The sequence below is a fragment of the Podarcis tiliguerta genome (genome assembly GCF_965153285.1).
Source record: "Podarcis tiliguerta genome assembly, chromosome: 3".
NCBI classification, from domain to species: Eukaryota; Metazoa; Chordata; class Lepidosauria; order Squamata; family Lacertidae; genus Podarcis; species Podarcis tiliguerta.
In genome coordinates, this window is record NC_139536.1 from 101,424,966 (window position 1) to 101,438,843 (window position 13,878).

A 13,878-nucleotide genomic window follows, 5' to 3' on the forward strand; every position below is an offset into this window, starting at 1 on the left:
GTTACTCTCTACTATGAATAACGAATAAAGTTTTCTTTGTTGACAGTGGGGTTATTGCACTAATACAGTGGTTTATGCATATACCCGACCTGATCGTCCGGAGTACTGTGTGGTCTTCTGGGACATAAAAAACAATGAAAAGTATTTGAAATATGTCAAGAGTCTGATTTCCATTACAACCTGTGGAGACTTCTGCATTTTGGCAACCAAAGCCGATGAAAATCAACTTCAGGTATCCCTAGTTACCATATAACTCTTGCTGAATCACTTTGAATTAGAAAATGGAACAGTTAATTTGTTTGCAGTGCCCTGATAGAAGGTCCACTCGTTACCCTTCAAAGACAAAGGAGCTTAACATCATCCTTGTGGCAAGAATGAGTTAGAAGCAGTGGCGTAGCGTGGGGGGTGCAGGGGGGCCGGCCACACCGGGCGCAACATCTGGGGGGGGGCGCTCGCACTCGCAATGCTAAAATCAGTGCTAAAATCCATGGGTTAGGGGGCGCAAATTACTTGCCTTGCCCCGGGTGCTGACAACCCACGCTACGCCACTGGTTAGAAGCTGTAGTTGAAAGCTCTGCTGCTAGTTGTAAATCTTCAAATCACTGATTAATTGTTGTTGTTATTTCTAAAGTATCAACAACATCAGGAAATTCTGCCTAGAACATAAAATAAACAACAGGCTTGCAAAGCTCTTCTCACTATGAGCCTTTCAACCTGTAACATCAGAGGTTGGAACAGAAAGCACAGGAAAGGGCTTTGCAAGCCTTCCTTTCTCCTAGGTGGTTCCAAGGCTCTGCTGGGGGGCAGAAGCAATTTCCATTATATGAAAATTGCCTCCCCACTCCTTGAGCAAGCCATGATCCTGCAACCTCTCTGCTGATGGGCAGTTGGGAGTGTGCCTTGCTCCAGCAAAGGAACAATCAGGAGTTTGGGTAATGTTGTGCTTAATACTGTGCTTCTGGGGCACCTGCTTTTTAGCTTTCCATTGAGTCTGCTTGCTTATGTAAACCAACTCTCTCTAATGTTACTAAACCCAAGGAACAGTCCTCCTTCAGTGTTGAGAACATGGCTTTGTATTTTGAAATGTGATACAGTTAGGAAGGACCAGTGCTTTTTTCTAAAAATGTTTAGGGTTACTCTCTTTTTGACTCAAGAAAATCACCATTTTTTAGTTCAAGTCGGGGGAAATAAATACAGCAAATGGACAAAAGTCAAAGATTCACAAAATGTTTAGGGGTAAGCGTACCCCTGCGTCTCTCCAGAAAAAAAGCACTGGGAAGGACATAGAGCAAAATGCTAAGGTGCAAGTAAATTTTTCTACATCACTGTTAATAATTTGGAAGCCTATCTATTATGGAAGAAATCCAGCAGCCTTGCTTTTTCTTTTTGCCATTACATACAATATCCTTTAGTTTAATTGGTATTCTTTTATTTGCCAAAGGAATTAATTATTTCCCATATCTCTTGTACAATGCTTACAAAGGAGGAGCATGAAACTGACTCTCTCGGTGCAATGGTAAAACAATTCTTTTATATGCTGCTTTAATGTGTAGCTTGTATGGGTATGATATGATTTACCATTTAGGTATATGTAATCAGCACCCATTTCATTGAATTATAATTTCTGGAACTGCCCTGTTATGCCTATCGGTGTGGTTGCTCGAGAGCGATCAGGCAAGATCCATCACTGGTCTTTTCAAAGGCTTTATCTTTGGTGCAAAAACATTTACAATGCAGAACACCTCTATTCCATGTCTTGCTCAATCACTAGCAGAATCTGAGAGTGGGCGGTCCTTAAACTTTCCCCAGCAGAGTAGTTTCTTGACCCCCAGTCTGTGCCTCTGCACGAAAGCCCACTGCGCAAGGAAGGCTTGGGTAAAGGGGGACCTCCCTCCTCCCCACTTTGCTCAGGCAAGGTGTCCTGGCACTGCCTTGCATCTTCTGAGCCCTGCAGCTCTTCCCCACTAGAGGCGTGGCTTCCTTCCTCTGCTGAGGAAGTGCTGCTTCCCACGATTTTTGGAGGCTCTCTGTAATCCATCTGCCCTTCCCCCTCTCGCCTCTGAGCCAATGGCAGTTGCATGACATCCCCCTTTAGATCTGTGCTGTTTTACAGAGAGTGATAGTATATTTGACCTTCTTTGAATACTATATTGGCTTCAGAAACCTCACTGAACAGGCGACATGAATTTTACTTCGTTGTGACTAACTTTTCATATTGATTCAATGGAATCCAAGTTCAAGTAATCTAGACCCGACTCATGGATTAGTCAAAGGGATTCAGTAGTGCTTTCTAACATATTTTATGCTTTGCCCTTCCATATGCAGTGACATTTTGTTGCAAAGGGGTGGTTCCTTGTTGTGGTGGTGGTTTTAGTGGAAAGGAATTTAGCTTGATACTAATGAAACATGAGTTCTTGTTCCTTTCTTCTCCCCTTAAAAATGATTTTAAAATATTATATTAACTTGTTATGCCATCATAAATCTTGGATGCATTTCCTTACCTAATCTATATGGGCTCCTTTGGGAGGATACAGATTTAAATAATAATATATAAGCTGGGTTCAATATAATTTGAGTTGCCGAACATAGTGGATTATGTGATTTGCTTTGACAGTTATGTGTTTATATTTTTCCATAGTATGTACTTGTTCTCTGCAATTCCATTGGTACTCCTCTGGATCCAAAATATATTGACATTGGTAAGCAGATGTTCAGAGTTTGATTGTATTCATTATGCTTCTTGAGCCTTTGCCCCAAATCATTTCGGATTGCAGTGGCAATCCAAAATGGCTAACTACTACTTATGTGACAGAGCTGGCTCTTTGCTGTTTAGTGTCTTGAAACGTTAGCAAACTGTAACAGAAGTAAGTCTACCTACTACTGCCATTTTTGTATGGCTTACTAGGTCCACTTCTTTTGAAACTAATTGCAAAAGTGACTGTGGGCTGGATACAGACATATGTTGTTCCCTTTGATTTCAGAAGGGATTCTGATTCAGCGGAAGGGAGGGAGGTGATTTTCACACACAAAAATTCCCCAGGAAGCCCCCCCCCCACCTCCACTACCTCCCACACTGTTATAGGGCATCCTTCAGCCTTTTAGGGGGGTTTTCAGGGGGGGGGTCCCACCTTCTGCCCATGGGAGCATCCTATAAGTGGAACTGTGCTCGTGTTTAGTCTAGATCCAGTTGCTTGTTAATTGGTATTTCTGTTCAGAATGCCAGCTGCATCAGGTAGGAATGGGATTTTAAGCTGATATTATTTTATGGACAAAGCATAGTGTTTTGTAGCCAGTGATGTCCAGTGCAGACAAAGGCAATTTGATCCAGAAGGGCTTCTGTTACCGGAACGTGGAGAGAGGTGATTTTGTGATTCCCACCCCCACCAGCACCAGCTTCCATGCTGTTCCAAAAGGTTGCCCAATAGGGCGGTTCATAAAAAACCTTTTTTTATATATAAAAAAAAGCCTGCTCCAAAGGTCTTATCTTACTACACTAGGGATTATATAGCTATATCTGAAATTTCATGTATATCAGTTAATACATGGGTAGGCAAACTAAGGCCCTGGGGGCCAGATCTGGCCCAATTGCCTTCTAAATCTGGCCCACAGACGGTCCGGGAATCAGCATGTTTCTACATGAGTAGAATGTGTGCTTTTATGTAAAATTCATCATTGGGTTATTTGTGGGACATAGGAATTCGTTCATTTCCCCCAAAAAATATAGTCCGGCCCCCCACAAGGTCTGAGGGACAGTGGACCGGCCCCCTGCTGAAAAAGTTTGCTGACCCCTGAGTTAATATCTTGACCCTGCTCCACTGAAAAGCATTGGGTGTTCAGTAGGGCGGTTCATAAAAAACTTTTTTTAAAAAAAATGCCTGCGCCAAAGGTCTTACCCCACTACACTAGGGATTATATAGCTGTATCTGAATTTTCATGCATATCAGTTAATATCTTGACCCACCTCCACGAAAATAGCTGTTTACTTGGCCATTTTCCTATGTCGTGAATGCTGAAATTTCAATTCAGTGGAGCAGGATCAAGATATGAACTGATATGCATGAAACTTCAGAGTCATGCTGTCTGAGGCTGATGTGAGTTGGAGTCCAACAACATCTGCAAGGCCACAGGTTGCCCATTCCCACACCACATCGGAACATCTGTGCATGTGATGTAAACATATTTGCTCTTTTCAAAAGTGCCGATCACACTCACTTTTCAAAGGATCCACACATCTGCTGTTTTATTAGGCGTATTGTGAATCGTTCTGGCTTCTGCAAATGTCACTAAAGCAGGCACACTTTATTCATGCAATTCCAATCTTCAAAAACTGTTTAATTTCCAGGTTCCAGTCAAGTACTTGAGCCCAATTTGCAACTGCCTTTCCTTATCAAGTTCCAATTATTTTTAATTATGCATTTGCATGCAGGTTCATCAAAGGCTAATATTTGACAGTTTTCAATGGGAGGCTTTTAAAATGTATTTACCATGCTAGCTGCTTCTAACAACAGAGCTTGGTAGGCAGAGTAGAAGCATAGTTCCCACTTAACGTTTCTCAATTTCAGTGTTCTCTTGCTCATTGGTTATTTCTGCCATAGATATTAAACTATCAAAATGACTGATAGATAAAGCTCAATAGAGATGGTTGATTGCACTGTTTATAGTTGGTGGTAGATAGAATCACACTTCAGGGTACCTTGCTACTTACTGTAGTATTATTGATCTTACCTTTCATTTGTTTTTGTTGCTGTCATTTATTATTATTAGATAATTTATAGCCCACTGTTCCTCCCGAAAAGCATACACGCTGTAATGGAATGGGGGATATGTGGCCCTCCAGATGCCATTTGACTACAACTCCCATCAGTCCCAGCTAGCATGGCCAGGGATCAGGGATTCTGGGAATTGCAGTCCAACAACATCTAGGAAGACCATAGACTCTCCATTTGTGCCCCAAATCCAATGAAGTGGGGTGGAGACTTCCACTGCTACCATTTTCTGCAGAAAACTTTCCATTATTAGGAATGCATTGTTTTGTAAAATTAACAGCATAATGAATACAAATCAAGTAGGGGAATGGAAGTGGATATAATGATAACTCTAAAATCAAAGTTTTTAAAGACAACTATAGGAAGCACATGTATTATGAAATAAATAAGAAATGTATACTTGAGTGTGCCAGCACCTATTCTCTGGAAATTCCCTGCACATTTTGTGTTCAGCACATATAGATCTTTGAACCAGGCCATGAGATTTGTGTTGTTTTTCTTATACCTGACACCCAAGGGTAGCCAGTTTCAATTGTTTCCGGACTACAGCTCCCATCATCCCTGACCATTGTCAATGCTCGCTGAGGCTGCTGGGAGTTTTACTACAACAACACCTTCATGTTGACTACCTGCATGTTGGCTACTCATGTATACAACCTGCTTCTTATCTTGGTCTAAGTAAGATTGCACCATTCAACGGACCTATTCAATTTGTGCTTCTTGTTTGGATTTTATAATAGCACCACTGTTCGTTATCATGACCAAAACCCAGGTGATTGCAGCTTCAAAAGAAGCGTTCTATATCTGGCAGTATCGTGTGGACAAGAAGCTCACTGCAATGGAAATTAATCAGGTGGCACGAACTAGAAAAGAGGGCAAAGAGAGGTTTGTTCTTCGATTTTGCAGCTTCTTTTCCTGTGCTATGTTGTTTAACTCTTCGCATGATCTCCGTGACATTTGATTTGCAAGCAAATTCATAAAATAGTTCCTTTGTGAATAATTAATTTGTAAATAATATCTGCCTATATTCCAGGCAGGAAAGGACTAACAGCTCTTATTCAGCATGCCAAATATTCTTCATAGCTCATTCACTGTAACTGCTTCTGGGACCCTTATTTAACACTAATGGATTCTCTTCTTTGATGTCATTCAGATCTTTCATGGCCCAGCTTTTTTATCTGTTTCTACAATGCTGTGTTTGGGATGCGGGTGGCGCTGTGGGTTAAAGCCTCAGCACCTAGGACTTGCCGATCGAAAGGTCGGCGGTTCGAATCCCCGCGGCGGGGTGCGCTCCCGTTGTTCGGTCCCAGCGCCTGCCAACCTAGCAGTTCGAAAGCACCTCCGGGTGCAAGTAGATAAATAGGGACCGCTTACCAGCGGGAAGGTAAACGGCGTTCCGTGTGCTGCGCTGGCTCTCCAGATGCAGCTTGTCACGCTGGCCGCGTGACCCGGAAGTGTCTCCGGACAGCGCTGGCCCCCGGCCTCTTGAGTGAGATGGGCGCACAACCCTAGAGTCTGGCAAGACTGGCCCATACGGGCAGGGGTACCTTTACCTTTACCTTTACAATGCTGTGTATTGGATCCTAAGTTAAGTTAGCTTAATGAAGTTCATAGAAGGAAAGTTTCCCATCTAGTTGTCTTATGACCCAAGCCTAAATTGTTGTGTCATACCTGGAATAATAATGGGAAGTTTGGATTATTTTGCTTTGAGAATTTCTCCCAATCAAATTGCCATATTTCATTTCAGTCTGGCACCCCACTACCTCCAAAATCCAACCTTCCTCCTGTGTAGTATTTTCCTGCTTGCAAGATTGCACTGGAGGACGTGCTCTAGACAGAATGACTCCCTACTCTGGGTTTTATTCTTACAGGCAGGTTCTTCAGAACCTTTTGCCTTCCTCAACCCTATAACCACACTTTTAAAACCCTTCTGCATTAAGAACAACCACAGGAAAACACACACACATTTGGGAAACAAAACATCATGTGCAGTATGTAAAGGGCAAGCCCTAAAAAATATCCCTGTACTTCAGAAGGTACCAATTTCCTTTTTCCATTTTTCCTTTCAGGATTTATCATGTAGATGATACCCCTTCTGGAGCAGGTGATGGAGTACTTGATTATGCAAAAGTTTTACAAGTAAGTTCTTACTAGACTCTTGTTTTGCCAATGTGTGAGGAAAGCCATTTTGAGTTGTTGTTTATAATCTGAAAGTGCATTAGATTTCTTCTGATTATTTTTTTTTTTTATTGCTCTATCATGCAAATAAAAAAAACTACTTTCCCTTCCAAATGTTACCATATTCTTGCTAGCGATTTCACTCTGCACCTCTGTTTCAAAGAATAAAACTGCTTTTGGTGATTAAACTTGACATCTGATACGGTTTCAGGGAACGAGGGATCCGATTTGTGCAATAACAGCATCTGATAAGACACTTATTATTGTAAGTACCGAATGTGCTGTTTATTTTAATTCATTTATTTATTTAACAATATTTGCATATTCTTTTCCAAGCACACATGGTTCTCTTAACACTGCGCAAGAATAACCTTAGATTTATAGCTGGTCGATATTGCCCTTGCCCCGCTGAATCTAAAAGGCTATACCCACTAGTACACCTCTGGCCAGTCTTGCTGCTGCTGTTCACTGGGAGGTAGAGAGGGAGCAGGGAGGTCATTGTGGTACAAGTGTGCTAGCAGAGCCAATCTGGTTCTCGCACCAATGTGTTTCCAATACAGTAGTATCTCGGGTTACATACGCTTCAGGTTACAGGCTCTGCTAACCCAGCAATAGTGCTTCAGGTTAAGAACTTTGCTTTAGGATAAGAACAGAAATCGTGCTCTGGCGGCGCGGTGGCAGCAGGGGGCCCCATTAGCTAAAGTGGTGCTTCAGGTTAAGAACAGTTTCAGGTTAAGAACGGACCTCCGGAATGATTAAGAACTTAACCCGAGGTACCGCTGTACAGTCGTACCTTGGAAACCAAATGCCGTGGCTCTCAAACAAATCGGCTCCCGAACGATCGAAACCTTTAAGTGAGTGTTCCGGTTTTCGAACAATTATCGGAATGTCCGGCGCGGCTTTCGCAGCCAATCGGAAGCCAAGCTTTGGATTTCGAATGGTTCTGGGCATCAAACGGGCTCCCGGAATGCATTCTGTTCAAAAACCAAGGTACCACTGTATGCATCCCTCTCTGCTACCTGCTGGTAAACAGCAGTGATATGACCTACTGGAGGTCAGGTGAGTGTCGCTGCCTCACTACACTGTCCACTACTGACTGTGCTTCAGGGCATACCAGAGAAGGTGCCAAACAGGAGATAAGCTGATTCGAGTCTCAGACCAGCAATTCCTGGTCTTGTAGTAAGGTTAAAGCTTACTGGGAAATGATATATAATGAATTGAAAAGGATGTTTAAAATACCTTTGTAAAAAAAGATATCCAGAAGCTTTTCTTTGGGGAATTATAGGGACAAAACCACCTAAATTGTATAGAAAGTTATTTATGTATGTGACTACAGCAACAAGAATGCTCCTCACCCAAAAATGGAAAGAAGCAGAAGTCCCAACAAAGGAAGAATGGATACAAAAACCTATGGAATATGCAGAAATGGCAAAACTTACCGGAAGAATAAGCAATCAAGATAACAAACTTTTTATAAAAGAATGGAAATGTTTTATTGAATATTTGCAGATAAATTGCAAACATAAAAACATTGGCAGGATTATTGTAATAACCTGCAGTTTCATAAGAGTATATATTTAAAGTAGATAATTAAATGAGCAAATTAAATGAATTTGGATATGCAGAAGATATTAAAAAATAAATTTAAGGAACTGCAGAAAGGAGGAAGGATGGCAAATTTTGAACTGTTAAAGTGATTGTAAAATGAATGAAATGTATAAATTTGAAAAGTATAAATAAAAACTTTTTTAAAAAATGAAGCCAAGGGCTTCAAGTATGAAAGTGAAGGTTTGGTTGTTGACATGTAGACACAAAACCTCATGCAACACTGGGGAAGTGAGTACCCGCAAAGAATTTCTTTTGCTGTTTTTTGAAAGGGCAAACCTCAACAATAACCTGCGAGAGGGAGGCAGATCGCTCTATTCCTCCTCCACCAGCTTCTCTCATGCACCCCAATCTATAGGAACAGCTGACCAGCGAGGGAAAAGGGGTGGGGCTTCCAATAAAGGGGGTGTGGCCAAGTCCCCCTTTTTCTCCACTGCTCAGCAATTCCTGCTCAGCCACAGCAATTTCAAAGGGGAAGAAGAAGTAGCAGCAATTGGGGTTGGACCAGAGAACCCTCATGGTCCATTCCAACTCTCCAGTTTTATTATTCTCCCAAGCCTTTGGCTCATTCATTTGATAAGACTACATACAGGTTGCTTACCTGTGGCTTAGTCCAGCACATAAAGAAAGTTGTGTTATGCTCATATTTCCTCGCTTCTCAAAAGTTGTTTTTCTCTAGGGACGAGAATCTGGCACCATTCAGAGTTACAGGCTCCCCAACGTTGGTTTGATTCGGAAGTATCTCCTCAACTGCCGGCCTTATCAAATGTCTCTGAATTGCACCTCCAGGTAAGACAGAAGTTTGGCTGTAAAATATATTCTCAACTTTGAGACGCAATCTTGACCAATTTGGATACATTCTGTTAGTTGAAATATTAAACATTATTCTAGGAGGCTGAATTTTACATATTATATTGGAGACAATGGGACGCGGGTGGCGCTGTGGGTTAAACCACAGAGCCTAGGACTTGCCAATCAGAAGGTTGGCGGTTCAAATCCCTGTGATGGGGCGAGCTCCCGTTGCTCGGTCGCTGCTCCTGCCAACCTAGCAGATCGAAAGCATGTCAAAGTACAAGTAGATAAATAGGTGCCGCTCTTGCAGGAAGGTAAATGGTGTTTCCGTGCACTGCTCTGGTTCGTCAGAGAATGGTGAAGATTTGCCTCTTTACCCTGGCCTTTGACACCTGAGATCCTCTTTTTGTAAATATAATAGCTGATAACTGGTTTGTAATTCAGAATTTTAAATTGCTCTGACCTGTCCTGGGACCTGCTGGAGAAGGGTGTATTATAAATTTTAATTATCATTATTACTATGATGTTGAAAGAAACACCAATTTGGGAATTCAATGTTTACCTGTTAATATGTAGTTCTAATTATGCAATTTGTGGTTGAAATTCTGGTTTAAGAAATACAGTGGACCCTCTGGATACGAAATTAATTCAGGGGTCAGTGCACCCCTCAAAAAATCTATATCCAGAGGCGCCGCTTCTGCACATGGGTGCGGCTTGATAAAGCGCTTCTGCACATGCGTGAGCAGTGAAACCCCAAAAAATACTTCTGGATTTGCCGCTTTTGCAACCCGAAGTTTACGTTACTCGAAAGTAACATAACCTGAGGGTTTACTGTACCTTCACGGTAAACCATTTCAAATCTGAGACAGAACATTGATAAAGGACTATTTTTGTTTTCATTCATTCTCCCTTCATTTTCAGCCGTCTTGCTATCATAGACATGTTAGGAATGCTGGTTTTCTTTGACTTGGACACCCGAATAACAGACAGTTCAGGAAGCCAAGCAATAGGTGAACAACTCAAAGTGGAACGCAAAGATGTTTGGGATATGAAATGGGCCAGAGATAATCCAGAGTTATTTGCCATGATGGAGAAAACAAGAATGTATGTGTTCAGAAACTTGGATCCTGAGGTACAGCAATAACCAATAATTTAATACAAATATTTTAATTGGGAGTCCACGATCTCCCATTGCATCTTTTGGGGCTGGAATAGGAGGAAGGCAGTTGGCGAGGTTCTCTGCAGATCCACCTGGAGATCATATGTTCTTCTAGCACATTGTTTGTCATATATATTCCTTGGTTGATTGACTAGGAGTTTTTGTCAAGCTGGAAGCAAAGTGAAAATAGGTGGAAATTCAACAGAGATTAAGGGAACAAAGTGATTTTGGGGTGGGATGACTCTCCCTCTTCCCTCCACACCACCTTGCTCCTCATGGAGCTATTGGATCATTACGGTGGAACAACTACATAAGTAATAGTAAAAATACTGGGTCACACCAAAGTTTCATCTAGTCCAACATTCTGTCTCTAGGAGTGGCTAGACAGGATCCTCTGGAAGCTTTCAAGCAGAGTATTATATATTTATTATTTAATTATCATCATCATCATTTATACAAAATGATCCCACTTCTCACCATCCTGGTCTCAAATCAGCTTAAAAGGATAAAAAAAAGAAATGCAACATACAGAATTTGAAACGTAAATTACCGTATTTTTTGCTCTATAAGACTCACTTTTTCCCTCCTAAAAAGTAAGGGGAAATGTGTGTGCGTCTTATGGAGCGAATGCAGGCTGCGCAGCTATCGCTGAAGCCAGAACAGCAAGAGGGATTTCACTGTGCAGCAATCCCTCTTGCTATTCTGGCTTCTGAGATTCAGAATATTTTTTTTTCTTGTTTTCCTCCTCCAAAAACTAGGTGCGTCTTATGGTCTGGTGCGTCTTATAGAGCAAAAAATACGGTAAACCTCAGAAATGGAAACGAAAGAAAATCAGAAAATTTTAAAATCGCAAAGAAGTATTCATGATGTGAAGACTTCCTTAAATAAAATGGTTTTTAGCCAGGCATCTGAAACTCATCACGGACTGTGAATATCCAACTTCCTTACTAGTGGGAGGGAGTTCGGCAGAGTTGGGCCCACAATACTGAAGGCATGTCTTCTCATTGACCCATGTTATGCTTCTGGTCCCTGGGGAAACCACTCATAATGAAGGTGATGGGCATCCCTATTACTGATCCCAAGCACCTAGTATTTAAAGGTGGTTATTACTATTTTATTTGAACCCTACTCATCTGACTGATTTTCCCCAGCCACTCTGGGCAGCCTCCAGCAGATATAAGAACACAATAAAACATCAAACATTAAAAATTTCCCTATACATGACTGCCTTCAGATGTCTTCTGAAAGTTGTATAGTTGTTTATCTCTTTGTCATCTGGTGGGAGGGCATTCCACAGGGTGGGCGCCACTACTGAGAAGACCCTCTGCCTGGTTCCCTGTAGCTTCACTTCTCGCAGGGAGGGAACTGCCAGAAGGCCCTCAGCACTGGACCTCAGTGTACAGGCTAGACAACTGAGGTAGAGACGCTCCTTCAGGTATACAAGGCCGAGGCCATTTAGAGCTTTAAAGGTCAGCACCGGCACTTTGAATTGTGCTTGGAAACTTACTGTGAGCCAATGTAGATCCTTTAGGACCGGTGTTATATGGTCACCAGTCTAGCTGCCACCAGATGAGCTGCCTTTGTACTTGCAGTTCTCTGAAAATTGAGAGATCTTCCATGAATTTGTCTGATAGTTGCTTAACCTTAAAAGATGTCACCACATCTTGGTTAATTAGCGTTTACCAGTGGTTCTCAACCTGTGGGTTCCCAGATGTTGTTGGGCTACAACTCCCATCATCCCTGAGCTCTGGCCTTGCTAGCTAGGGGTGATGGGAGTTGTAGTTCATCATCTGGGGACCCATAGGTTGAGAAAGGCTGGTTTAGAGAATGTAATAAGCCTCTCTGTAGTCCCTGCAGACTAAAAGCTGAAATTGATGTAGCTGCTCTCTGTCGGAATGGTGCTCCAGCCCCTTGAGGATTTTAACTGCAAATGCAAAAATGACAGCAATAATAGGTTGATGCTTTCTGAAAGCTGCAAGGAGCTCCACAGGCTTTCACAAATACAGAGGGAGCACAGATATGAGGTTGCATGAGTAAATTGAGTAGGCAGAAAAACTGGTGATAATATTGCCAAAGCCTGCAATCCTGTGCACACTTAAATGTGAGTAACGGCACAATTAAGTCTCTCTGATTTCAGTGGGATTTGTTTCCTAGGAAGTGTACATACGATTGCATCCTAAATGGCATTGAAATTGTTGTCTGAAATGCTGCAGGATAATTTGGATTTGCTGATTATACGGTAACTTGTATTTTAAGGAACCCCTTCAAACGTCCGGATACATTTGCAACTTTGAAGATTTAGAAATTAAATCTGTTTTACTGGATGAAATATTAAAGGTAAATTTTAGATTTCTCCCCGCCCCCCTTCTAAAAACATTCCATTTATACAATTTACAAAACAGTGGTTTTCAGTGGGAATGAGCAGCCACTAAACTTATTTTTTTGTGTGTATTTTACAGAATCCTGAACACCCTAATAAGGATTGCATACTTAATTTTGAGATTAGATCACTACGAGATGCACAAGCGATTGTAAATAACGCAGGCATTGCAGAGTCTGCCCAGTTCATTGAAGAAAATTCACATCCAAGGCTTTGGTAAAATTCCATTTTTTTCTAGGTTTTCTTTCCTATTTAGAGGGATTATATTCTTATGGCTTTTCAGAGTTAAATCTAGATTAATAAAACAGGTTTTATTAGCTGCGGATTTGGACTGGTATCTGTTATATAGGAAAATAATCTCAGTTTGATGTGAAAACATCCAATAATAATAAGAGCCGCTAGCTAAATTTGACCCCCTGTGAAGGTCAAATTTGAACATTTGCTGCTCCTGATATGTCAAAAGTGTAACTAGGTCATGTAAGAATTGGTGCATGCAAAAGGACACTGAGGACCAGGTGATACATTTTCCTTCTCAATCCTCAGGCGGCTTTTGGCTTGCATCGTGGGTAGGTAAGCTGTTTCAGCAAGCCCAGGTAACCTATTTTAAGGGAGAGAGAAAAAAGAACCAGAGAGCAGTGCAGAGGTCAGATGGGGAGCCTTCAGAAAGGAATAACGCATCTAGGCAATACCTGAGGCAACCTTTTCCTGAAAGACGGAGGACATTCCAGCCAAGCAGAAGGCAGCAGGAGGTCAGAGGAGCATTTGGGCTGTCAGTCTGACCCTGTTGTCCTGTTTCCCTCCCCTTATGGTTTTGATCTATGGGCTACTTTTAAAATGAGGCTGCATTTTAAAATGCATTTTAACCTGTATTTTAAATTGGGTTTTTTCCCTATAATGTTTTTACTATAATTTTACTGGTGTTAGCCACCCTGTGCCCGGCTCTGGCTGGGGAGGGTGGGTTATAAATAAAATTATTATTATTTATTACTATTATTATT

General features: G+C 41.7%; 1 protein-coding gene and 1 long non-coding RNA gene across 3 annotated transcripts in view; one reads left to right on the plus strand and one right to left on the minus strand.

Annotated features, from left to right (window-relative positions):
* The window catches only part of WDR35 (WD repeat domain 35), a 51,640-nt gene that overhangs the window by 10,584 nt on the left and 27,178 nt on the right, over positions 1-13,878 (plus strand). The window contains exons 10-19 of one of the 2 annotated variants that reach the window (XM_083431511.1): positions 47-232; positions 1,484-1,516; positions 2,639-2,699; positions 5,507-5,651; positions 6,836-6,905; positions 7,156-7,209; positions 9,229-9,338; positions 10,263-10,473; positions 12,757-12,837; positions 12,960-13,096. In XM_083431511.1, the coding sequence (XP_083287637.1) occupies positions 47-232; positions 1,484-1,516; positions 2,639-2,699; positions 5,507-5,651; positions 6,836-6,905; positions 7,156-7,209; positions 9,229-9,338; positions 10,263-10,473; positions 12,757-12,837; positions 12,960-13,096 (1,088 nt within the window). The remainder of the gene's footprint in view (positions 1-46; positions 233-1,483; positions 1,517-2,638; positions 2,700-5,506; positions 5,652-6,835; positions 6,906-7,155; positions 7,210-9,228; positions 9,339-10,262; positions 10,474-12,756; positions 12,838-12,959; positions 13,097-13,878) is intronic. The other variant, XM_083431512.1, reaches the window with a different exon arrangement.
* Positions 3,458-13,878, minus strand: part of LOC310673482 — a 214,663-nt gene continuing 204,242 nt past the window's right edge. The window contains exon 2 of the long non-coding RNA XR_014509062.1: positions 3,458-3,923. This is a non-coding gene — a long non-coding RNA (uncharacterized lncRNA). The remainder of the gene's footprint in view (positions 3,924-13,878) is intronic.